The 24,938-nt window shown below is 47.1% G+C and overlaps 1 protein-coding gene across 2 annotated transcripts in view; it reads right to left on the bottom strand.

Annotated features, from left to right (window-relative positions):
- Positions 1 to 24,938, bottom strand: part of fras1 (Fraser extracellular matrix complex subunit 1) — a 714,708-nt gene that overhangs the window by 126,736 nt on the left and 563,034 nt on the right. For both annotated transcript variants that reach the window (XM_072496214.1, XM_072496215.1), the window contains 6 exons: positions 24,644 to 24,763; positions 23,930 to 24,109; positions 18,338 to 18,462; positions 16,427 to 16,567; positions 14,899 to 15,126; positions 13,331 to 13,444 (listed from right to left, as the gene is read on the bottom strand). In XM_072496214.1, coding sequence (XP_072352315.1) covers positions 13,331 to 13,444; positions 14,899 to 15,126; positions 16,427 to 16,567; positions 18,338 to 18,462; positions 23,930 to 24,109; positions 24,644 to 24,763 — 908 coding nt within the window. The remainder of the gene's footprint in view (positions 1 to 13,330; positions 13,445 to 14,898; positions 15,127 to 16,426; positions 16,568 to 18,337; positions 18,463 to 23,929; positions 24,110 to 24,643; positions 24,764 to 24,938) is intronic.

Below are 24,938 nucleotides of genomic sequence, written 5' to 3'. Positions count from 1 at the left end.
TCACCTAACAAGCACGTCTTTTGGATTGGATTTATTTACTGTCACGTGTACCGAAGTACAGTGAAAAGTATTTTTCTGCGAGCAGCTCAACAGATCATTAAGTACATGAAATGAAAAGAAAATAAAAGAAAATACATAAGAGGGCAACACAAGGTACACAATGTAACTACATAAGCACCGGCATCGGATGAAGCATACAGGGTGTAGTGTTAATGAGGTCAGTCCATAAGAAGGTCGTTTAGGAGTCTGGTAACAGCGGGGAAGAAGCTGTTTTTGAGTCTGTGCATGTTCTCAGACTTCTGTATCTCCTGCCCGATGGAAGATGTTGGAAGAGTGAGTAAGCCGGGTGGGAGGGATCTTTGGTTATCCTGCCCTCTTTCCCCAGGCAGCGGGAGGTGTAGATGGAGTCAATGGATGGGAGGCAGGTTTGTGTGATGGACTGGGCTGTATTAACAACTCTCTGAAGTTTCTTGCGGTCCTGGGCCAAGCAGTTGCTATACCAGGCTGTGATATTGCAGCCAGATAAGATGCTTTCTATGGTGCATCTGTAAAAGTTGGTATGAGTTAATGTGGACATGCTGAATTTTCTTAGTTTCCTGAGGAAGTATAGGCGCTGTTGTGCTTTCTTGGTGGTCGCGTCGACGTGGGTGGACCAGGACAGATTTTTGGAGATGTGCACTCCTAGGACTTTGAAACTGCTAACCATCTCCACCTTGGCCCCATTGATGCTGACAGGGGTATGCATAGTACTTTGCTTCCTGAAGTCAATGACCAGCTCTTTAGTTTTTCTGGCATTGAGGGAGACATTGTTGTCGCTGCACCACTCCACTAGGTTCTCTATCTCCCTCCTGTATTCTGACTCGTCGTTATTCGAGATCCGGCCCACTATGGTCATATCGTCAGCAAACTTGTAGATGGAACTTGAACCAAAATTTGCCACGCAGTCGTGTGTGCATAGGGAGTAGAGTAGGGGGCTAAGTATACAGCCTTCCGGGGCCCCGGTTTTGAGGATTATTGTGGAGGCGGTGTTGTTGTTTATTCTTACTGATTGTGGTCCGTGGGTCAGAAAGTTGTGGATCCAGTTGAAGTGAGGAGCCAAGTCCTAGGTTTTGGAGCTTTGATGTGAGCTAGGCTGGGATTATGGTATTGAAGGCAGAGCTGTGGTCAATAAATAGGAGTTGCGGCGGTATGCGAATTGCAGTGGATCAAAGCATTCTGGGAGTATGGAGGTGATGCGCTTCATGACCAACCTATCGAAGCACTTCATTACGACTGAAGTCAGGGCCACCGGACGGTAGTCATTGAGGCACGTTGCCTGGTACTTCTTTGGCACCGGTATGATGGTGGTCTTCTTGAAGCAGGTGGTGACCTCGGAGTGGAGTAGAGACAGGTTAAAGATGTCCGCGAACACCTCTGCCAGCTGGTCGTGCATGCTCTGAGTGCACGACCAGGGATCCCTTCCGGGCCCGTCGCCTTCCGAGGGTTCACTTTCAGGAAGGCTGATCTGACTTCGGAAGCTGTGATGGTGGGTATGAGTGAGTTATGGGCTGCTGGGGCACTCAACAGCAGATTGTTGGTTTCCTTCTTGAACCGAGCATAGAATGCATTGAGTTCATCGGAGAGGGGTGCGCTGCTGCCAGAGATACTGCTCGGCTTCGCTTTGTACCCGTTATGTTGTTTAGTCCTTGCCACAACCGCCGAGAGTCTGTCTGTGACTCTAGCTTGGTTTGATATTCTCTCTTGGCATCTCGGATGGCTTTGCGGAGGTCGTACCTGGATTTTTTGTATAGGTCAGGGATGTCTGACTTGAACGCCTCAGACCTGTCCTTCAGTAGGGAGTCAATCTCGCGATTGAGCCATGGTTTCCGGTTGGGGAATGTACGCACTGCTTTCTTTGGCACGCAGTCATCCACACATTTGCTGATGAAGTCTGTGACGATGGTGGCATACTCATTTAAGTTGGTCGCTGAGTTCTTAAATATGGACCAATCCACTGTCTCTAAGCAGTCACGTAGGAGCTCTTCTGTTTCCTCGGACCAGCACTGCACGACCTTCTTAGCTGGATTCTCCCACTTGAGTTTCTGCTTGTATGCCGGGAGAAGGAGCACCGTCTTATGGTCTGATTTCCCAAAGTACGGTCGGGGGATGGAACGGTAGGCGCCCTTGATTTTTGAGTAGCAGTGGTCAAGAGTGTTGTCGCCCCTGGTGGGACAGGAGATGTGCTGGTGGAATTTTGGCAGTACACTCTTGAGGTTGGCCTTGTTGAAGTCTCCGGCCACGATGAGCAAGGCCTCCGGGTGTTTTGTTTCGTAGTTGCTTATAACTGTGTACAGTTCGTCGAGCACCTTCCTCACTTCTGCCTGGGGTGGGATGTAGACCGCTGTGATAATGGCTGAAGTGTACTCACGTGGAAGTTAGTATGGGCGGCACTTCGCGGTCAGGTATTCCAGGTCCGGGGAGCAGTAGGTCGCCAGGGTCACCACATCCAAGCGCCAGAGGGAGTTGATGAGGAGGTAAATCCCTCCACCCTTTGCTTTGCCTGATGGCCCGGTCAATTGAGAAGCCTTTAGGTTGTATGGCACAGTCCGGTGAGGCGGGGTGAGCCATGTCTCTGTGAAACAGAGCACACAGCAGTCTCGTACTTCCCTCTGAGAGGTAAGTCTAGCGTTAAGTTCATCCAGCTTGGACGTTTGCCAGGAATATGCTGGGAGAGGACTTGTGGGAGGAAACCCACGCAGACAGTGTCCACCACTTGGCCAATCTTTGTGTCATCTGCAAATTTCCTGAAGATGCTCCCACGTGCACGTCCAAATCGTTAATATATAACACAAACAGTAAGGCCCCCAACACCGAGCCCTGTAGAACACCAACAACTGTCCAATTGCAAAGACAACCATCGACCATTACACTTTGTTTCCTGTTTCTAAGCCCACTTTATATTCAGTTTGCCACACTGCCCTGTATACCATGAGGTTTCACTTTCTTGATGAATCTGTCATGTGACATTTTGTCAAACGCCTTGCTAAAGTCCATGTATACAAAATCCACTGCACTACCTTCATCAACCCTTCTTTGTCACTGCCTCAAAGAATTCAATCAAATTTGTGAGACAAGACCTTCCTTTAACAAATCCATGCTGACAATCCCTGACTAGTCCATGCCTTTCTATGTGACAGTTAATCCTATCGCTCAGGATAGATTCTACTAATTTGCCCACCACCGAGCTAAGACTAACTGGCCTATAATTGTTTGGCATTTCCATCGATCCCTTTTTGAACAATGGAATCACGTTTGCATTTCTCCAGTCCTCATGTACCTCCCCTGTATTTAGTGGAAATTGGAAAATCATCCTCAGAGCATCTGCTATCTCTTCCCTGATCTTCAGTAGCCTCGGAAACAATCCATCTGGTCCTGGCGACTAATCAACTTTCAAGGATTCCAATCCTTTGCGTGCTTCCTCTCTCTTTATGTTTATCCCATCCAATATCTCACAGTGTTACTCCTGGACTACTATATCTGCATCATCCATTTCCTTTGTAAACACGGAAATAAGATATTCATTTCAAACCCTTCCTCATCCTCTACATCTACACACAAGTTCCCTTCTTCATCTCAGATAGGTCCCACTTTTTCCTTAACTGACCGTTTATCATTAATATACTGGTAAAACATCTTTGGGGTTTCTTTAACTTTACTTGCTAATTCTTTTTCATGCCCTCTCTTTGACTTCCTTATTTGACTTTTCCCCGGCACTTCCCATCGCCTAGGCTATCTGCAGTTCTTAGTTCTTGGGCCTATCGTATGCTTTCTTTTCCTGTTTGATCTTCTCCTGTATTCCTCCAGACAACCAGGAGAGTCTAGATTTGGCAGTACCACTCTTATTTTTGGAGGAAACATGTCTATTTTGTACATTTAAGATCCCGCATTTTAGTGCTTCCCACTGATTTTCCACAGATTTATCCTCTGGCAGTGCTGGCCAGTCCACCTCAGCCAAGTTCCTTCTAATGTCTGCAAAGTTTGCCTTCTTCCAGTTCAAAATTTTTACTCCTGCTTTATCGCTGTCCTTTTCCTTGGTAATACTGAGTCAAACTGAATTGTGATCACTGTCCCCGATATGGTCGCCAAATGTCACTTCACCCACTTGCCCTTTTTCATTCCCCAAGCCTAGGTCTAAAACTGTTGGGTTTGTCACTAATGGATTGAAACTATTTTCCTGGACACATTGCATAAATGTTTCTCCCTCACTTTGCCTTATATTGTTTGAATCCCAGTTGATATTGGGATAAAGTCTCCTTTTATTATTGCCCTGCTGTTCTTCCAGGCAGAAATTTGTCTACATATTTCCTCTTCTGTCTCCCTTTCACTATTTGGGGGTCGATGGTATACTCCCAGTAGTGAAACAGCTCTTTTTTTATTTCTAACCTCAACCCATAAAGCCTCGTTTGTTGAGCCGTTTAGTATATCATCCCTTCTCACAACTGGAATTGATTCTTTAACCCTTAGTGCTATTCCCCCTCATTTTTTTAAATCTCCCACTCTATCCTGCCTGGAGACTCTTTATCCAGGGATATTGAGCTGTCAATTTTGCCCCTCTTTTAGCCAGGTTTCTGTTATAGCGACACCATCCTGCTGCCATGTGTCTACTTGTGCCTTTAATTCATTTACCTCGTTTGTAATATTCCTTGCATTGAAATACAAACAGTTCATCCCCACCATTTTCCCTTGCTGGACACATTTTAACCCTTGCTTCTCCGGTAATCCCAAGCCTATCACTACATCGTATACATCACTAGCTCTACCTTCATTTCCCTGATCTGAATTTGGTCTACCTGATCCTACTCCTGGGATCCCACACCCTGGCATACTAGGTTAAATACTCCCCAACAGAACTAGCAAAAGCCTCCCCAAGGACATTGGTCCCAGCTCTGCCCAGGTGCAAGCCGTCTGGTTTGTAAAGTTCCCACTTTCCCCAGAACCGATCCCAGTCCCTCAAGAATCTGAATCCCTCCCGGCTATACCACCTCTCCAACCACGCATTCATCTGATGTGTCTTATTTTTCCTGCTCTCTCTGGAGCGTGGAACTGAGTAATCCAGAGATTATTACATTTGAGGTCCTGCATTTTAGTTAATCTCCTAACCTCCTGTATTCGGCTTGCAGGTCCTCACTTTACCTATGTCATTGGTACCATGTATACCGCAACCACTGACTGTTCACCTTCCTGCCCCAGAATGCCCTGCAACTGTTCCGTGGCATAGAACATACAACAGTACAGCACAGAACAGGCCCTTCGGCCCTCGATGTTGTGCCGAGCCTTGTCCGAAACCAAGATCAAGCTATCCCACTCCCTGTCATTCTGGTGTGCTCCATGTGCCTATCCAATAACCGCTTGAAAGTTCCAAAAGTGTCCGACTCCACTATCACAGCAGGCAGTCCATTCCACACTCTAACCACTCACTTGAGTAAAGAACCTACCTCGGACATCCCTCCTATATCTCCCACCCTAAATCTTATAGTTATGCCCCCTTGCAACAGCTGCATCCACCCGAGGAAATAGTCTCTTAACGTCCACTCTATCTATCCACCTCATCATCTTATAAACCTCTATTAAGTCACCTCTCATCCTCCTTCGCTCCAATGAGAAAAGCCCTAGCTCCCTCAACCTTTCCTCATAAGACCTACATTCCAATCCAGGCAGCATCCTGGTAAATCTCCTTTGCACCCTTTCCAATGCTTCCACATCCTTCCTATAATGAGGTGACCAGAACTGCACACTACTCCAAATGTGGTCTCACCAGGGTCCTGTACAGTTGCAGCATAACCCCACGGTTCTTAAACTCAAGCCCCCTGTTAATAAACGCTAACACACTATAGGCCTTCTTCACGGCTCTATCCACTTGAGTGGCAACCTTCAGAGATCTGTAGACATGAACCCCAAGATCTCTCTGTTCCTCCACATTCCTCAGAACCCTGCCATTGACCCTGTAATCCGCATTCAAATTTGTCCTGCCAAAATGAATCACCTCGCACTTATCAGGGTTAAACTCCATCTGCCATTTTTCGGCCCAGCTCTGCATCCTATCAATGTCTCTTTGCAGCCTACAACAGCCCTCCACCTCATCCACTACTCCACCAATCTTGGTGTCATCAGCAAATTTACTGACCCACCCTTCAGCCCCCTCCTCCAAGTCACTGATAAAAATCACAAATAACAGAGCACCCAGCACTGATCTCTGTGGTACACTGCTGGTAACTGATCTCCAGTCTGAAAATTTTCCAACCACCACCACCCTCTGTCTTCTATGTGATAGCCAGTTACTTATCCAATTGGCCAAATTTCCCTCTATCTCACACCTCCTTACGTTCTTCATGAGCCGACCATGGGGAACCTTATCAAACGTCTTACTGAAATCCATGTATACGACATTAACTGCTCTACCTTCATCTACACACTTAGTTACCTCCTCAAAGAATTCAATCAAATTTGTGAGGCAAGACTTACCCTTCACGAATCCGTGTTGACTATCCCGGATTAAGCTGCATCTTTCCAAATGGTAATTACTCCTATCCCTCAGGACTCTTTCCATTAACTTACCGACCACCGAAGTAAGACTAACCGGCCTATAATTACCAGGGTCATTCCTATTCCCTTTCTTGAACAGAAGAACAACATTCGCCATTCTCCAGTCCTCTGGTACTATCCCATTGGACAGTGAGGACCCAAAGATCAAAGCCAAAGGCTCTGAAATCTCATCCCTTGCCTCCCAAAGAATCCTAGGATATATCCCATCTGGCCCAGTGGACTTATCGACCCTCAGGTTTTTCAAAATTGCTAATACATCATCCCTCAGAACATCTACCCCCTCCAGCCTACCCGCCTATCACACTCTCATCCTCAAAAACATAGCCCCTCTCCTCGGTGAACACTGTAGAGCAGGAGAACACGTCTCTCCTTTCTATTCTGGCTCCAGCCACAAGTTCCCACTACTGCCCTTGACCGGCCCTAACCTCACCCTGGTCATTCTTTTATTTCTCACATAAGAGTAAAAGGCCTTGGGGTTTTCCTTGATCCGACCCGCCAAGGACTTCTCATGCCCCCTCCTAGCTATCCTAAGCCCTTTTTTTTAGCTCATTCCTTGCTACCTTGTAACCCTCAAGCGACCCAACTGAACCTTGTTTTCTCATCCTTACATACGCTTCCTTTTTCCTCTTGACAAGACATTCAATCTCTTTTGTGAACCATGGTTCTCTCACGCGGCCTTTTCCTCCCTGCCTGACAGGGACATACCTATCAAGGACACGCAGTATTTGTTCCTTGAACAAGCTCCACTTTTCATTTGTGCCTTTCCCTGACAGTTTCTGTTCCCATCTTATGCTCCCTAATTCTTGCCTAATCGCGTCATAATTACTCCTCCCCCAATTATAAACCTTGCCATGCCTTTTGGCCCTCTCCCTCTCCATTGCAATAGTGAAAGACACCGAATTGTGGTCACTATCTTCAAAGTGCTCTCCCACAAACAAATCTAACATTTGGCCTGGTTCATTACTCAGTACCAAATCCAATGTGGCCCCACCTCTTGTCAGCCTATCCACATATTGTGTCAGGAAACCCTCCTGCACACACTGTATAAAAACTGCCCCATCCGAACTGTTCGACCAACAGAGGTTCCAATCAATATTTGGAAAGTTAAAGTCACCCATGTCAACTACCCTGAGACCTCCACACCTATCCATAATCTGCTTTGCAATTTCTTCCTCCACATCTCTATTACTATTTGGGCGCCTAGAGAAAACTCCTAACAACAGAATGCTGAGCCCCAGGCTAATAGAATAGATGGCATTGAGGTACGTAGGGAAGAGGTGTTGGCAATTCTGGACAGGCTGAAAATAGATAAGTCCCCGGGACCTGATGGGATTTATCCTAGGATTCTCTGGGAGGCCAGGGAAGAGATTGCTGGACCTTTGGCTTTGATTTTTATGTCATCATTGGCTACAGGAATAGTGCCAGAGGACTGGAGGACAGCAAATGTGGTCCCTTTGTTCAAAAAGGGGAGCAGAGACAACCCCGGCAACTATAGACCGGTGAGCCTCACGTCTGTAGTGGGTAAAGTCTTGGAGGGGATTATAAGAGACAAGATTTATAATCATCTAGATAGGAATAATATGATCAGGGATAGTCAGCATGGCTTTGTGAAGGGTAGGTCATGCCTCACAAACCTTATTGAGTTCTTTGAGAAGGTGACTGAACAGGTAGACGAGGGTAGAGCAGTTGATGTGGTGTATATGGATTTCAGCAAAGCGTTTGATAAGGTTCCCCACGGTAGGCTATTGCAAAAAATACGGAGGCTGGGGATTGAGGGTGATTTAGAGATGTGGATCAGAAATTGGCTAGCTGAAAGAAGACAGAGGGTGGTGGTTGATGGGAAATATTCAGAATGGAGTACAGTCACAAGTGGAGTACCACAAGGATCTGTTCTGGGGCCGTTGCTGTTTGTCATTTTTATCAATGACCTAGAGGAAGGCGCAGAAGGGTGGGTGAGTAAATTTGCAGACGATACTAAAGTCGGTGGTGTTGTCGATAGTGTGGAAGGATGTAGCAGGTTACAGAGGGATATAGATAAGCTGCAGAGCTGGGCTGAGAGGTGGCAAATGGAGTTTAATGTAGAGAAGTGTGAGGTGATTCACTTTGGAAGGAATAACAGGAATGCGGAATATTTGGCTAATGGTAAAGTTCTTGAAAGTGTGGATGAGCAGAGGGATCTAGGTGTCCATGTACATAGATCCCTGAAAGTTGCGACCCAGGTTGATAGGGTTGTGAAGAAGGCCTATGGAGTGTTGGCCTTTATTGGTAGAGGGATTGAGTTCCGGAGTCGGGAGGTCATGTTGCAGCTGTACAGAACTCTGGTACGGCCGCATTTGGAGTATTGCGTACAGTTCTGGTCACCGCATTATAGGAAGGACGTGGAGGCTTTGGAGCGGGTGCAGAGGAGATTTACCAGGATGTTGCCTGGTATGGAGGGAAAATCTTATGAGGAAAGGCTGATGGACTTGAAGTTGTTTTCGTTGGAGAGAAGAAGGTTAAGAGGAGACTTAATAGAGGCATACAAAATGATCAGGGGGTTGGATAGGGTGGACAGTGAGAGCCTTCTCCCGCGGATGGATATGGCTGGCACGAGGGGACATAACTTTAAACTGAGGGGTAATAGATATAGGACAGAGGTCAGAGGTAGGTTCTTTACGCAAAGAGTAGTGAGGCCGTGGAATGCCCTACCTGCTACAGTAGTGAACTCGCCAACATTGAGGGCATTTAAAAGTTTATTGGATAAACATATGGATGATAATGGCATAGTGTAGGTTAGATGGCTTTTGTTTCGGTGCAACATCGTGGGCCGAAGGGCCTGTACTGCGCTGTATTGTTCTATGTTCTATGTTCTAACATGACTGCTCCTTTCCTATTTCTAACTTCAGCCCATATTACCTCAGTTGGCAGATTCCCCTCGAACTGCCTTTCTGCAGCGTTAAACTATCCTTGATTAACAATGCTACTCCTCCACCACTTTTACCACCTTCCCAACTCTTACTGAAATATCTATACCCCGGAACTTCCAACAACCATTCCTGTCCCTGTTCTAACCATGGTGCGCGATTCTCCACTCCCACACCGGTTGGGAGAATCGCCTGGGCCTCCAAAATTTCAGGGGACGCCGGTCCGACGCCCTCCCGCGATTCTCCCAAGCGGCGGGAAAGGCCCGGTCGAGTTTCGCGGGCCGCAGGCCCGAGAATTGCAGGAGACACCGAAAATGGCGATTCTCCGGCACCCCCGCTATTCTGAGGCCCGGATGGGCCGAGTGGCCAGGCCAAAACGGCGGGTTCCCCCCGGCGCCGTCCACACCTGGTAGCTGCAGTCGTGGGCGGTGCGTGAACGCTGGGGAGGGGGCAGCCTGTGGGGGGGCGAGGGGGGATCCTGCACCGGGCTTTACCTGGAATGTGGAGTGGCCCGCGATCGGTGCCCACCGATCGTCGGGCCGTCCTCTCTGAAGGAGGACCTCCTTCCTTCCGCGGCCCCGCAAAATCCGTCCCCCATCTTCTTGCGGGGCAGACTTAGAGAGGACGGCAACCACGCATGTGCAGGTTGGCGCCGGCCAGCCCGCGCGTGCGCGGATGACGCCCGTTATGCGGCGCCGGCCGCGTCATCTATGCGACGCCGCTTTTACGCGGGCGACAAGACCTGGCGCGTGTAGATGACGCGCCCATCGTCAGGGCCTGAATCGGTAGGGACCGGGGCCGTTCCGCGCCGTCGTGAACCTCAACGGCGTTCACGACGGCGCGGCCACTTCGGCGTGGGAGTGGAGAATCCCGCCACATGTTTCTGTAATGGCCACAACATTGTAGTCCCAAGTACCAATCCACGCTCCAAGTTCACCTACCTTATCCCGGATGCTCCTTGCATTAAAGTAGACACACTTCAACCCACCTTTCTGTCTGCCGGTACACTCCTGCGACCTTGATAACCTCCTCAGTACCTCATTACTCTCAACATTGGCTTCTGGACTACAGCTCGTTTTCCCATCCACCTGATAAATTAGTTTAAACCCCCCCCCCCCCAAGAGCCGTAGCAAATTTTCCTCCCAGGATATTGGTGCCCCCCTGGTTCAGGTGCAAACCGACCTGTTTGTACAGGTCCCACCGTCCCCAGAATGTGCTCCAATTATCCACGTAACTGAAACCCTCCCTTCTACACCATCCCTGCAGCCACATGTTTATCTGCACTCTCTTCCTGTTCCTCAACTCGCTAGCACATGGCGCCGGCAACAAACCAGAGATGGCAACATGGTTTGTCCTGGCTCTCAGCTTCCACCCTAGCTCCCTAAATTCCTGTTTTAAATCCCCGTCCCTACTCTTACCTATGTCGTTGGTACCGATGTGTACCACGACTTGTGACTGTTTCCCCTCCCCCTTAAGGATTCTGAAAACACGGTCCGAGACGTCACGGACCCTGGCACCCGGGAGGCAACATACCATCCGTGAGTCTCTTTTGCTGCCACAGAACCGTCTATTGTCCCTCTAACTATCGAGTCCCCAATAACTATTGCTCTCCTGCACTCCCCCCTTCCCTTCTGAGCCACAGGGACGGACTCAGTGCTGGAGATCCGGTCACTGTTGGTTACCCCTGGTAAGTCCCCCCCACCACCAGAATCCAAAGCGGTATACTTGTTACTAAGGGGAACGACCACAGGGGGTCCCTGTACTGACTGCTTCCTTCCAGCCCCTCTCACCATCACCCATCTATCTTCATTCTTCGGAGTAACTACATCCTGAAGCTACTATCGATGACCACCTCTGCCTCCCGAATGATCCGAAGTTTATCCAGCTCGAGCTCCAGTTCCCTAACGCGGTTTCTGAGGAGCTGGAGATGGGTGCACTTCCCACAGATGAAATCAGCAGGGACACTGACGGCGTCCCTCACCTCAAACATTCTGCAGGAGGAACATTGCACTGCCTTCCCTGCCATCCCCCCTGGATAACTTGCGGTAAAAACAAGAAAAAGAAAGAAAGAGCTTACCTGATATTCACTCACCCGCTTAGAGGAGGTGGAAGGGTGGGGGACACCACAAGTGCAGTATCTCGGGTTTAGCAACCTCCCAACTTAAATACAGGTAAAAATAAAATACTTAACCAGCAACCACTGCATCTCCCGGCTGTTTCTCCTCCCGCGCTGTTTTCAATGGACCTTGGCACCAGGGAGGCAAAATACTATTCTTGATTCACATTTCCGACCACAGAAGCCTCTGTCTGTGCCTCTAACTATTGAATCCCCTGTCACTATAGCCTTGGCACTTGGCTTTTCCTCACCCATCAGAGCAGCAGAGCCCCCCACGGTGACGTAGATTTGGCAGCTGCTGCTTGCCTCTGAGAGGCCATTCCCCCCCCCAGCAGTATCCAAAGTGGGATATCTGTTTGAGAGAGAGTAAGAGAAAGCATTGGGAAGGAGAACTGTTAGGCATAGAGGCATGGAACTACTGAGAATGGCTTCTGGGGGGCAGGGGGGGAGAGGGGAAGGAGGTTTAAAAACTAATTGGAAGTGATTGCAAGGTTTGCATGTGCTAGGCTATTTAGTAGTGACATCAGAAGCATTCACCTATGTAAGTGTAATGAACTCTGGAACTCCCACAAAAATCTGGTGATTTCAAGCCAAATCAATTTTTCAAGATTGAAAGGGTAGTTTTCTGTTAGATAAGGGTATTAAAGAATACCAAGTAAAGATCGCTAAATGGGATTAAGGCATATGAATGGCGGAACAAGATTGAAGGGGGTGGCATGGTGGCTAGCATTGCTGTGTCACAGTGTCAGTGACTCAGGTTCGATTCTGGCCTCGGGTAACTGTCTGTGTGCTGTCTGTACTTTCTCCCCTTGTATGTGTGGGTTTCCTGGCTGTGTTCCGGTTTCCTCCCACAGTCCAAAGATGCATGAATTGGCCGTGCTAAATTATCCCTTAATGTCCAAAAGGCTCAGTGGGGTTGCTGGGATAGGGTGGAAACATGACCCCGAGGGGAGTGTTCTTTCAGAAGGTCAGTGCAGACTCGATGGGCTGAGTGGCCTCTTTCTGCACTGTTGGGATTCTATGATGGTGGCTGCGGTCGGTACTACACCACAAGTGAGTGATGGCAGGAAGAAGGCTATCGGTGAGGGGATTTTGAGGGGACTGGCAGCAAAGGTAAGGGGCATCTCCTTGTGCCCCACCTTCCAGACGCTCGCTCCAACAATCAGGCACCATGTCCCTTTGAATAAAGGACCCAATCCACTTCCCCCCAGGAGTCCACGGGCAAACATGCCTTAGTTAGCTGGTCATGCACTCACATGGCAACTTCCCTGTCCATCATTGGGTTGAAACCAGTGGTGGCAGAATGAGGCTCTTATGTGGGCATTAATTGTCAATTCCGATCCTCAATGGGAAGGATCAGAGGAAGGAACCGGTTCAATAGACTTGACAGCTCTTTCTTGTCCCATACCTTCATATTGTTGTCAAAGACAGAACTAGCTTTTCATTGGAAGCATTCATTTAAGTTTCTGCAGCAAATGCACCAGTTTTGGTGCTGGACCAAAGAAAACATTGTTTTTGAAGCAATGTTACTTGTTTTCCCTGAAACTATCAAGACAGGCTTTTTGCCCAATCACTCTTTTGCAGCATCAGAAATTATATCAGCTGATCATTTTACCATCTAACTATTGCATCAAACTCAAATAAATTGCAAATGTAATGCAAAGCACATTATAAAATTAGTTGTCAAATAAAACTTTTCATGTTTATGTTATGCTGGAAATTGAATTACTTTACTGTCCATGTACTCCAGCCACTGTAGTCCCAGGTTGGTAACAATTCTTGGTGTCCCATCATCCACAGGTAGAATATCAATCTTAAACTTCTGGGGAGCAGCTGTCACAATCTAGTTTCAAATGATCAGAACAAGATGATGGAATTAGTTAGCAACAGCTCCAAATGGTACAATGTGTGTCAGAGTCAGTACAGGGTTATTACCCCAGCTTTGCAGTTCTTATCTCTTCTCCACCTCTCTCTCCATTGTCTTTGTGCCATCAGACTGCTTGCCTGACGACTAGCCCAAGATTCCCCTGCATGAACCCATTCAAAATGGACACTGGGGTTGGTGGGGGAATTTCACTGGGGAGTTCGGTGTGCACACCAGGTGAACCCTGACCCAGCAAATGGCAATAAACATTGGAGACAGCAATTCTGCAATGTTCCAACTGCTCTGACACTTTAATTGTTTTTATATTCTGAGAGGGATTCTCTGCCTCCCAGCTCTGTGTTTCTTGGCAGCAGGGGGCAGTGCGCTGTTCGCTGGGAGGGATTCTCTGGTCCAGTCGCTGTCACTGAGAATGCCCATTGAAGCCACCCACATCACCGGGAAACCCACGGCAGAGGGTGCGCTGCCGGCGGGACCAGAGAATCCTGCCAGGGAGAACGGCCTTTTTACAGGGGAGTCTGGGCATATCTCCCATCTTCATTGTCTATACTCCTATCATTTGCCTTGTTTGATGCCCTCAGCAGAGAGATAGATAGACTGACGGGATGTTCTTAGGCTCCAGCTGACTCTCCCATTGACACCATCATCCAATGATCACTCCATGCCCACACCCCAATCCACCACCACATCTGCCAGGTTATTGCTTGGCTCTGTGACTATGTGCATGCTAAATATATTTTTTTAGAAACACACCATGGACTGCATTTTAAAGTCTAGTGTCAACTTTGAAATTATAGCAACATCATAAAATAAATAAATAAGTAACTTATATATATGTAGATAAGGATTGGCTGCTGGCTTCCAACCTCAATTCCCAGCTTTATTCAATTAACTGCTGTCAGCTGTCAGAAAAGTAAAGGTTTTACAAATGCCCTGTATATTTCTCGGACCAGGCAAGTGAAAAATCACTTCCATTCATGACTACTGGAAGGGAAGGCGTGTGCACAGGAGGCAGGCCTATGCACAGGGGAAAGTGCATGGACAAGAGGCAGGTGCATGGCAAGGGCAGAGCATCCTCACCTGTGCCACTCACTAACTTTGAACACCTCCAAAACTCTGGAGGTGAAATTTAACTTATGTGAGAGTACAGTGCGAGATAGAGTATCTGTGGCCAGCTTGGCAGCCTGCCGAATTTTTGTCTGAAGACAATGGAATGGAAAATCAGGGAGATGTAGAATAGTTGCAAATTTGCCATTTTCTGCTACTGCTGCATTTTACTCCCTCGGCAGGTAGCCTCACACATCAAGGAAATTAAAAGATGAACAAAAAATATCAGGAGTTAGGTTTCTGCACTCTTCCCTTTCAACAAAGTAACGCCTATTTCATTAAACTAGTCTTTAATGTCAAGAACCCACCTCCTTTCCTGCCTCTTCAACAATGAAGAAAGGATTTGTTCCATCGGACACGGAGAAAGAAAAGCGATCTTTGAGAGAATTGCTACCATCGTGATTGTAGCTGATGTGGTTCTGATAAATGTCATCCATTGTAAACGTGTTGGTCTGTCGATAGTGGTGACCATTGTTAGTACGCTCAATCGTCCCATGGCGTGGTGGTTGCACAATGGTAAAGGTCAAAGATTCAGCCTGTCGTGTTAAGAGTTCATAGCATTAATTGGGTACTCAGGTTGCAATTAATTCTCATTAATTCAAAATATCATGTTAGCTTTAAGACAAGGGTAATTTGCACCTTCACTTCTTGAGTGGTAAGCCAATGAAGTGGCCCACTACAACAGTAACTAAATTCCAAAAGAGTACTTCATTGGCCGAAAGTGCTTCGGGCATCCTGAGATCATGAAAGGTGCTAGACAAATGCAGGTTTATTCTTTTATTTATTTTCCTTTTAGTACCTGCCTTAATGTTGTTCCATTAAAGTAAATGGAATGGAAATCAATTAATTGTGTTCCATAAAAGGAGGATTATTGGCTCTGCCAGGTTACTGTTGAGTTGGAAGTGATGCCATTCACAGAGCAATAGAAATGAATACAGTGTCTTCAATACAAAAGTAAGAATCAATTAAGAAAGTGTGACGAAATATTGAGGTGGTTATATAATGAAAAGAAAAACAGTTATTTTGTTTGCATTTAATGAAAAAACGAGTATAACTGGCTTCTGAATAAAACAGGAAAACGTTCAAAGTGAGGCTGTCCCTTACTGGCTATGACGGAACAGAAAATTCACTTCTAAATTTCAGTGCATTCCATTGTCTTTAATGTTACCATTACAAAATAGAAACATAGATAAAAGGTCAAGTCGCCATATTCCCAGATGACCACAGGCTGCTTTCCCCTTTGAGGGGGAGTGCGGACTGGAGGTGATTTAACCTGAGGATCACCACATCTCAGGTGAGGGGCAAGATTGAGAGGGTGATGTATGCTGGTATGGAATTATGCTGCAGTCTCAACTTCAGCCTCAAAAGCAAAAGATAAAACTGCAAATTGAATTATCTTCCATTCACATCTTTCCGTTAATTGCTGTCGGTTACATGATGGTTGTTGTCCAGTTGGGTAGGACTGCACTCAATTGTCAAGGCCCTAAACTCGAGAAATTCCTGCTTAAAGCAATCTGCCTACCTACTTCTCTTTCCACTGTTAAGGCATCCCTTAAAATATACCTATTTGACTAAGCTTTCGGTCATCTGCTCTAATACCTATGTGGTGCAGTGCCATATATTGTTTGATAACATAATTGGGAAGCACTTGGGATGTTTTATTGTGTTAAAGTTGCTATAAAACAGAAGTTTTTGTTGCAGGTGCAAAGGCAACAAAAATATTCTGCTCCATGAAAAAAGCGGTGAAGCATATCAAGTAATCATAAACAAAGTAATTACAAACAATGAGGAAACACGCAGAGGTAAAAGGAGAGCAAGTCTACACTGTAAACTCACTTCACTGTCTGCATCAGTGGCTTTTAGCTCAAATTCAGTGATAGTTTTCCTTACTCCCTCCTGCACTCGCATACCCGGGATCTGTACCACCGGCAGTGCATCATCCACAGGGCGAATAGTAATATAAAATGTTTGAGACACCTGATTTAACGAAGAAAAGACAATGCTCTATTTAGTCAAGACTTTCAGTAACTTTAGGCAGCATAAAAGGTGTAACTACTATAATTGTATTTATAAATTGTGACGGAATAAAGTAACGAAGATTAATATTGGCATTCAGTTCGCTTTACAGATAAAGGGCAAAAAATGCCATGAGTTGACTTACAGAAAAATATCAAATTGTTTACAAACATATGCAACTGTGGCCTACTGCATTAAAAATATACTGAAATATTGCATTTTATTCGAAAAAGGCTTGTAAAATCATAATTTCATCAAACTCGAAATATAAGTATCTGAAGCAATGGCTATTCTTAACTCCAGAACTTCTCGCCTATTTTAGTAAAAACAACTTTACATCAGAGTTCAGCTGATACCAAGGGGGGAAATATTCAATCACCTATGTGGGTGAGTTTGTTTGCAGAGCCGGAAAATCATACAGTTGGAATGCTTCACTGGCTCTCGATGCTTCAGTAACACGATTAGATTTTCAGAGGGACGGTTGGAGAGGCAAGCCGGCAACGCACATGGTCAATTGGCCATAGGTTAGTGAGGATATGAGAGGCATGCCAGAGCCACAGCCATGAAAAGAACCTCAACACCCTCACAAGGTTCAGCCAGTTCCTTGGTCCAGAATCACCATTGATCTATTTACAGTCAATGGAGACGACTTTAGTTTGATTCTTGACTCCATCAAGCACCCGGCTGTCAACTCAGGAGAAGTTAGGAGGTACAGTCCATGATGTACGGTAGAAGTACAAGCTAAGGTTAATCTCCCGCATCTGTTCCAAATTTTCAAATCCCTCCATTACCTCATTCAAAGCAACCCAACCACTTTGATCGCTTTAACCTAACATCTTGTAGGCATTCTCTGCTGCTCCTCTCAAGGCCACCACAAGACTCCGCAACTCATCATTTCCATAACTGCTTTCAAAAGCACAGACTCAGAGTCCTAGGCCGGGATTCTCCCACCCTGCGCCGGGTCGGAGAATCCCTGGGGGGGGGGGGGGGGGGGGGGGGGGCGCGAGAACGGCCTTCCTGATTCTCTGGCGCCCGTGGGATTCCCGCCGCGCCAGTCGGGGGTTGTTGGAAGCGGCCCCCCTGGCGATTCTCCGGCCGAGTAGCCGACGAGTTCGGCTGAGTCCTGCCGGCGTGGGTTACTCAGGTCCCACACAGCAGGACTTGGAAGGTGGGTCTGCGGGGGCCGTCCTGGTTGGGGGGGGGGAGCAAGGTGATCCGACCCCGGGGGCTGGGCTCCCACGGTGGCCTGGCTCGCGATCGGGGCCTACCGATCGACAGGTGGGCTGGATCCGTGGGCCTCTGGTCCTCCGCACCGGGCCCCTGTAGGGCTCCGCCATATTGCCCGGGGAAGGGAACCCCCGCGCATGCGCGGAATCACGCCGGCTGTAGCGCGCATGTGCAAACTCGTGCCGGCCGTTCCGCTGGGGGACCACTGCGACACCAACCTAGCCCCCTAGGAAGGGGAGCATTCCCCATTATCGGGGACCATTGACGCCGGAGTGGGGACATAGCCCCATTATTGGAGAATCCCGCCCCTACTCTTTGACTCTCCATCCTAATCCAAGCTGCTGGCCATTTTGCTCACCAGCTTTGACTCTGCCATTCCTCCTTTAGCTGTGGTGCTTTGCACCATTGTGTTAATAGATATGGAGCATTTTAGAATGCAGCTTGTCAGTCACAACATGGCTCCAGTAGTTCAACTGCTCCAATAAATGTCAACTTTTACTGTACCTCATTGACACCATCGGACACTGAAAAGGTGAAATCGTCAGAATGTTTTTCCTCCTCACTAGTGTGGACGTACTGAATGCTTCGAGCCGCAAGGTCAGCCTGAGTAAAATAGCTAACCTTTGTTCCTTTTGGAAAGAATGAAACATTAATAAAATGCAAAGAAGAACATTCTAGGTTGAATGGTACAAATATGAAATACACTTTTGAAATATTTCACCAGATTTGGCAATCTAACTGTTGTTCCCATTAACCACAAGGCTTTTCCACAAGTTTCAGCTGATTCGAGGGAGACTGGGTGAACAATATTTTTGAGCTAGGCTGTGAGTGGGATTCTCCGTTTCTGAGAATAAGTGTTAATGCCGACGCAGAATTTGTGGACTTTCACGACAGCAAAACAGGCATCGAATGTTGATCGATTCAGCAACTGTGGAGGGGCGAGCATTGGCGCCACATGGATCACAATCGATTCCAATGAAAAACGGTGTGGGATTCGCAGGGTCTGTGATTGACATTTGGGAGGCTGACAAGCTGCAGCCGCATATACATATTATAATCCCCATACACACCCGTCCCAGTCAACAAGATGGCCTTGGTTGTGCTGGGTCGGCTAGGGCCAAAGGGCGCCTGGGAGGACATCCATACGCCCTTGGGCCTAAGTTCACAGTGGGCTGTTAGCAGCGTGTGCACCTGCATGGTTGCCTTGCCAGCTGCGGCAATGGTGTTCTGTGCCCATTCATCCCAGCCCCACAACCCACCCCAGCCACCTCCGGTACTCCCCCCCGTCCTTGCAGAAGACCCCCGGCTAGTGGCACAACTGCTAACAAATTATGGCGATGTTGGACACTTTCCGTAACCCCTCTCTCTGCCTCAGTAACCGCCACGCCGGTTTCACGATTTTTAAAAGCACAAGTGAACCGTGCCATCGAGAACTTGGCCCTTTGGAGGCGGAGTGTCATGGAGTCCTCAGAGAATACCTAGTCTGGCCCACTAATGACATGCAAACGGTGTTTACTGCATGTGTGTTCCTGACTGCATTGACGCCGCTGTCGAGGTGACGGAGAATTGCGATTTGGAGTCAGAATCTATTCTCCGCCCAATCGTGGTTCGTGATTTTGGTGTCAGCCAACGGAGAATTCCGCTCCATTTTTTCACTTGTGTTATTAGTTTCAGCAGCAAGTTTAGTAGTCTCGACCTGGCACAGTTCCCCAACATAAAGATAAAGAGCCAGACAAAAGTTGCTTTGTTTATCACTAGTTAGCATAAATAGATATTTCTGCTTTTGGTTCATTATCAAACATTAATTTATTTTACAATCTGTCCTCTAAAAGTGACTTACACCTTGATGTAACTTACGGATTGAAACTTTCGTAGAGTGACTAAGGCTACAACAAAATCACAATTAGGGAGAAAAAGACAAATCATAAATTATTTACAAACCTTCTGTTTCAGAACCACAAAACTAAATGAAAAATATATGTCTGAAAATGCTAATTTCTGTTCATTACAGCTGCAATTAATTCATAAAAAGAATTAACATCTTTAGATCAGTACTCTAGACGGTGTAGTGGTGATAGGTTTTTGATTCAGTGATTTATTGGTATCTTATGTATTGACTGAGTGCAAAGCTAGAGAATGGGATTTTGCAAAAGGCCTCGACTGTGAAAAGATAATAATTGCTTTAGATAATGAATGAACTGTCACGACTGCAGCAATTCAGCAACAAATATTTCATACAATGAATAGATCATTGTATTCCAGTGCATGTAGTAATACGAATGTATCAATTAAGTAGTTAGAGCAAGATTGATGGATAGCCGTGGCGTGAGAATCCCCTTCTCGTAATGCAGTCCACGTAGACAATAAATTATTCCTGACAGACACCAGTCAATCTTAAATAATGGCCAATGTTTAATTAGTAATTTGCCCTCTAAGTAACAGACATCTATTTGAACGAACCAGGAGGTCTCAGCTGAGAATTAGAAACCAGTGAGAGAAAATGAGGGACTAATCCATAGATAAGGGGCGGGATTCTCCACTCCCGCGCTGAAGTGCCCACTCCGTCGTGAACGCCGTCGAGTTTCACGATGGCGCGAAACGGCCCCTATCCTGACCGATTCAGGGCCCGATAATGGGCTAGGAGCGGGGCCGCGTCACCTACACGCGCCAGGCCTTGTCGCTGTGTAAAGGCGGCGCCGCATACATGACGTGGCCGGCGCCGCATAACTGCCGTCACCCGCGCATGCGTGGATGCCGTCCTCCCCGAGTCCGCCCCGCAAGAAGATGACGGACGGATCTTGCAAGGCTGTGGAAGGAAGGAGGTCCTCCTTCAGAGAGGACGGCCCGACGATCGGTGGGCACCCCACATTTGAGGTACCCCCCGGTTGCAGGATCCCCCCATCCCCCCCCCTGCAGGCCGCCCCCCCAGCGTTCCCGCGCTGTTCCCGACGGCGCCGGGGGGAACCCGCCGTTTTGGGCTGGCCGCTCGGCCCATCCGGGCCTGAGAATAGCAGGGGTGCCGGAGAATCGCCATTTTGGGTGTCTCCGGCGATTCTCCGGTCTGCGGAACTCGACGGGGCTGTTCCCGCCGCTTGGGAGAATCGTGGGAGGGCGTCGGACCGGCGTCGCGGGAAATTTTGGCGGCCCAGCCGATTCTCCCAACCGGCGCGGGAGTGGAGAATCTCGCCCAAGGATTCCCTTAGGAGTAAGATCTCGTGCAAGGTTCGTCTCCGAGTTCCTACCTTTCCAAGTTCTTGAATAATTCTATCCATTTGTTTTAAAGTGATTTCTTTATGTTTTTTGATTAATGAACTCTTTGCCGTGTATTTGAATATTTGGAGAGGGTAAGGTCTCGGAGATATACCAGGAGCTGCAGGAGGTGGAGGAGGCCTCTGTGGAGGAGCTGAAGGGCAAGTAGGAGGAGGAGCTGGGTGAGGCGCTGAATGAGAGCCTGTGGGCTGACGCCCTGGGCAGGGTCAATTCCTCCTCATCTTGCGCCAGGCTTAGCCTGATCCAGAGGAAAGTGGTACACAGGGCGCATATGACAGGGGCGAGGATGAGTACATTTTTTGGGGTGGAGGACAGGTGTGTGAGGTGTTTGGGGAGACCAGCAAACCACACCCATATGTTCTGAGGGTGCCCGGCGCTTGAGGAGTTTTGGAAGGGCTTTGCAAAGGCTATGCCCAAGGTCTTGGATACGCGGGTAAAACCGAGCTGGGGGATAGCGGTATTTGGGGTATCGGATGATCCGGGAGTGCAAGAGTCGAAAGAGGCCGGAGCCCTGGCCTTTGCCTCCTTGGTAGCCCGGAGGAGGCTCTTGTTAATGTGGAGGGACACGAAGCCCCCAAGCGTAGCGGCTTGGGTCAACGACATGGCGGGGTTTCTCAGGTTGGAGAAGATAATGTTTGCCTTGCGAGGGTCCTTGCAGGGGTTCTCCAGGTGGTGGCAACCGTTCCTTGACTTTCTCGCGGAACGTTAGGTGGAGGTCAGCAGCAGCAGCCACCGGGGGGGGGGGGCTGATTTATTTTCCTTTTTGTAAGGGGCGCATGTCCCAGTTCGTTTTGAGTTGAGTGTTAGTTTGTTTTGTTTTGTTGGCACGTTGCCCTTCTTTCTTTGTATTATTTTCCTTTTTGGAGTATTTTGTAAAATTATTGAAAAACTTTGAATAAATACAGTTTTTTAAAAAAGAAGATAGAATAAGAGGTCCTACAAGTCTGGACAATATCACACCTGGAAAACACAACTAAATTGCTAACTTAACCCTCATAGAATTAAAAGAAACTGTGTTTAAAGTATTCATATATTAATTCACTTAAATGCTACTGGGTCACAGGAGTTTTCTGGCCCAGATTGGAGCTGGATGTCAGTTTCCCTCACTTCCAAAGGAATGTGAGAGCAGAGGAAGGAAAAAAACACGCATGTTCATGTAGATGCCACCTTGTGGATAGTTTTAGTTAAATCCAGGGTTCCTTGTTCAGTTTTCAACATAAATCATGGATGCACTGTCACCCAATTTAAAGATTGTATGCATACTTTGAGCCTGAATAATTATTGAAAAAATAAAACTAGTCCTGTCATTTGAATAAAAACAGAAAATGCTGGATAAACACAGCAGGTCTGACAGCACCTGTGAAGAGAAACAGAGTTAATGGGCACGAATTAATGGGAACAAAACAGAGTCCCGTTTTGGGCTTGTTCAGCAGGGTGTTTCTGGGCGCCTGCAGTGTCGAGAATGACACTGTAAAACGGGACTCTATTTCTTTTCTGGCCTCAGAGAGAAACACCCGCCGAGGCCGCAATTACCTTCATTTCCTGCACTGACGAGCGCAGCTCCGTCAGCACAGGAAGAGATCAAGGTGCCATTTTTAAATGCCGCCACGCTCTCTCAATCCAACCCCCCCACCGAGGATTTCGGACCCCCCACCCCACCTCATAAGGGCAGGGCACCCCTGAACCCAATCCTTGACAACCTGACACCAGGGCATTGCCATCCAGGCACACTGGCAGTGCGTGTGAGGAACGGTTGAGGACTCTGGGTCTGTATTCGTTGGGAGTTTAGAAGGATGAGGGGGGATCTTATTGAAACTTACAGGATACTGCAAGACCTGGATAGAGTGGACATGGAGAGGATGTTTCCACTTGTATGAAAAACTAGAACCAGAGGACACAATCTCAGACTAAAGGGACGATCCTTTAAAACAGAGATGAGGAGGAATTTCTTCAGCCAGAGGGTGGTGAATCTGTGGAACTCTTTGCTGCAGAAGGCTGTGGAGGCCAAATCACTGAGTGCCTTTATATCAGAGATAGATAGATTCTTGATTAATAAGGGGATCAGTGGTTATGGGGAGAAGGCAGGAGAATGGGGATGAGAAAAATATCAGCCATGATTGAATGGCAGAGCAGACTCAATGGGCCGAGTGGCCTAATTATGCTTCTATGTCTTATGATCTTATGGTGCCCCGTGTGGCAGTGCCAGGGTGCCAGGCCGGCAGTGCCAGGCTGGCAATTGGAGTGCCAGAGTATCACTCTGCCCAGAGCCCAAGCATCGAGGGGCTTCCAATGGCTTGCGAGACCTCCCCACCCCCCAAATGCTGTTACGCTTGGTCCACATTTGTGTGGACCACTGCTCAATGGCGAAGTCTCCAAGGTGTAGGTGTTCGATCACTGGCCTTGAAAGAGTCCGGCACAGACTTACTGCTCACTTAAATATGCAGAACTGGATCCCACCCAGTGAGGGCGAGATCTAAACGGCGATGTCTCGTGAGATTTCCGGAGGCATCCCAAGCATCGCAAATCACGCAAGAGGCCCAACATTCCGAGTCCGTATGACCCTTCGACAGAAGTTCCTGGTGCAGGGTCATTTAGTTCTGAAATGTTAACTCTTTGTCTCTCCATAGATGCTGTCAGACGTACTGAATTTATCCAGAATTCTTTTTTGTTCAGATTTCCAGCATCTGTAGTATTTTGTTTTTATTTAAGGCTGTTATTTGATTAGTTTCATTACACTTGTATCCACTTAAGTATCACGACACGTGAGCTGTCACTTCTCCAGAGTTAGAAATGACCCATGAGTTAAGTTATCTTTGTTACTTTTACCTGGAGAAGCAGCATGCTCAATGTGACCAAACTGGGGTTGTTTGGTTAACCTGTATGTCAGTTCACCAGGTTCACTATCCTGGTCAGTAGCTGACAGCTGCAGGGTTGTTATTTTTTTCACCGTGTTTTCATCCAGCACCAAGCCTTTATTAACTACAATAGATGGTGGGAGCTTATCTTCTGTAAAATGAAAACACAAATTTATGTTAATAACCAGAACATGCATGAAAATAAAGTGGTTCCATTGCTTAACATAAATATGATCAGGACACATTAATATGTGAAGTTAAATCTCACTAATGAAATGTAGGGTCGATAATATTTACTTCAGAGTGACCCCCTTACAAAATTGTAGCTTCCTTCTGAGGAGGGCAAAATGCCAGACCAGCCTTTCAGCCCTACTGGTTTTTGCATCACGTTTCCAATATCGGGTGAACTACGTGCACCTGGTGAGGATATTTTCCATTGTCAGACTAATGAAGGAACTTTTGTCGACCCCAGAAAATATACTGGGATCAGTGGCAGAGTTTGTTGCAGGGCAAATCCTGGCAATTACCCTACATTGCGCACTACCATGGATTTTTGGGGCCTTAATGTTTTCAGTGTTACAAAAAAGCAGTTAAACAAAGTAAATGTTAACTTTTTCGCGGTGATAATTTACAATTAAGAGAAACATGAAACAGTCTTTAATAACAAGAATGAGGGCACTCTTACCCAGCACACTAATGAAGAAGGACTGATCAATTAGTTTATTTCCATCTGGATCAACCACATCAAATTTGAAAGCAAAACTTCCACCAGGCTCTCCCTTTTCATGACTATACTCTACATATCCTGCAATGCAGAAAAAGAATCATTCATGATTAAAATATAATGGTCATTTAGTATTTCAATTTGGTTTTGACTATTTTATCATAATACTTGAAAATTTAAATTAAGTTCTTGGAAGTTTTAAAATCATTCAAATTGTTTAAAAAGTGAGAATGCTACAAAAAAAGTCAGGCTTTCT

This window comes from Scyliorhinus torazame, chromosome 3 (assembly GCF_047496885.1).
Source record: "Scyliorhinus torazame isolate Kashiwa2021f chromosome 3, sScyTor2.1, whole genome shotgun sequence".
NCBI lineage: Eukaryota > Metazoa > Chordata > Chondrichthyes > Carcharhiniformes > Scyliorhinidae > Scyliorhinus > Scyliorhinus torazame.
This window is presented reverse-complemented; position numbering and strand designations above follow the sequence as displayed.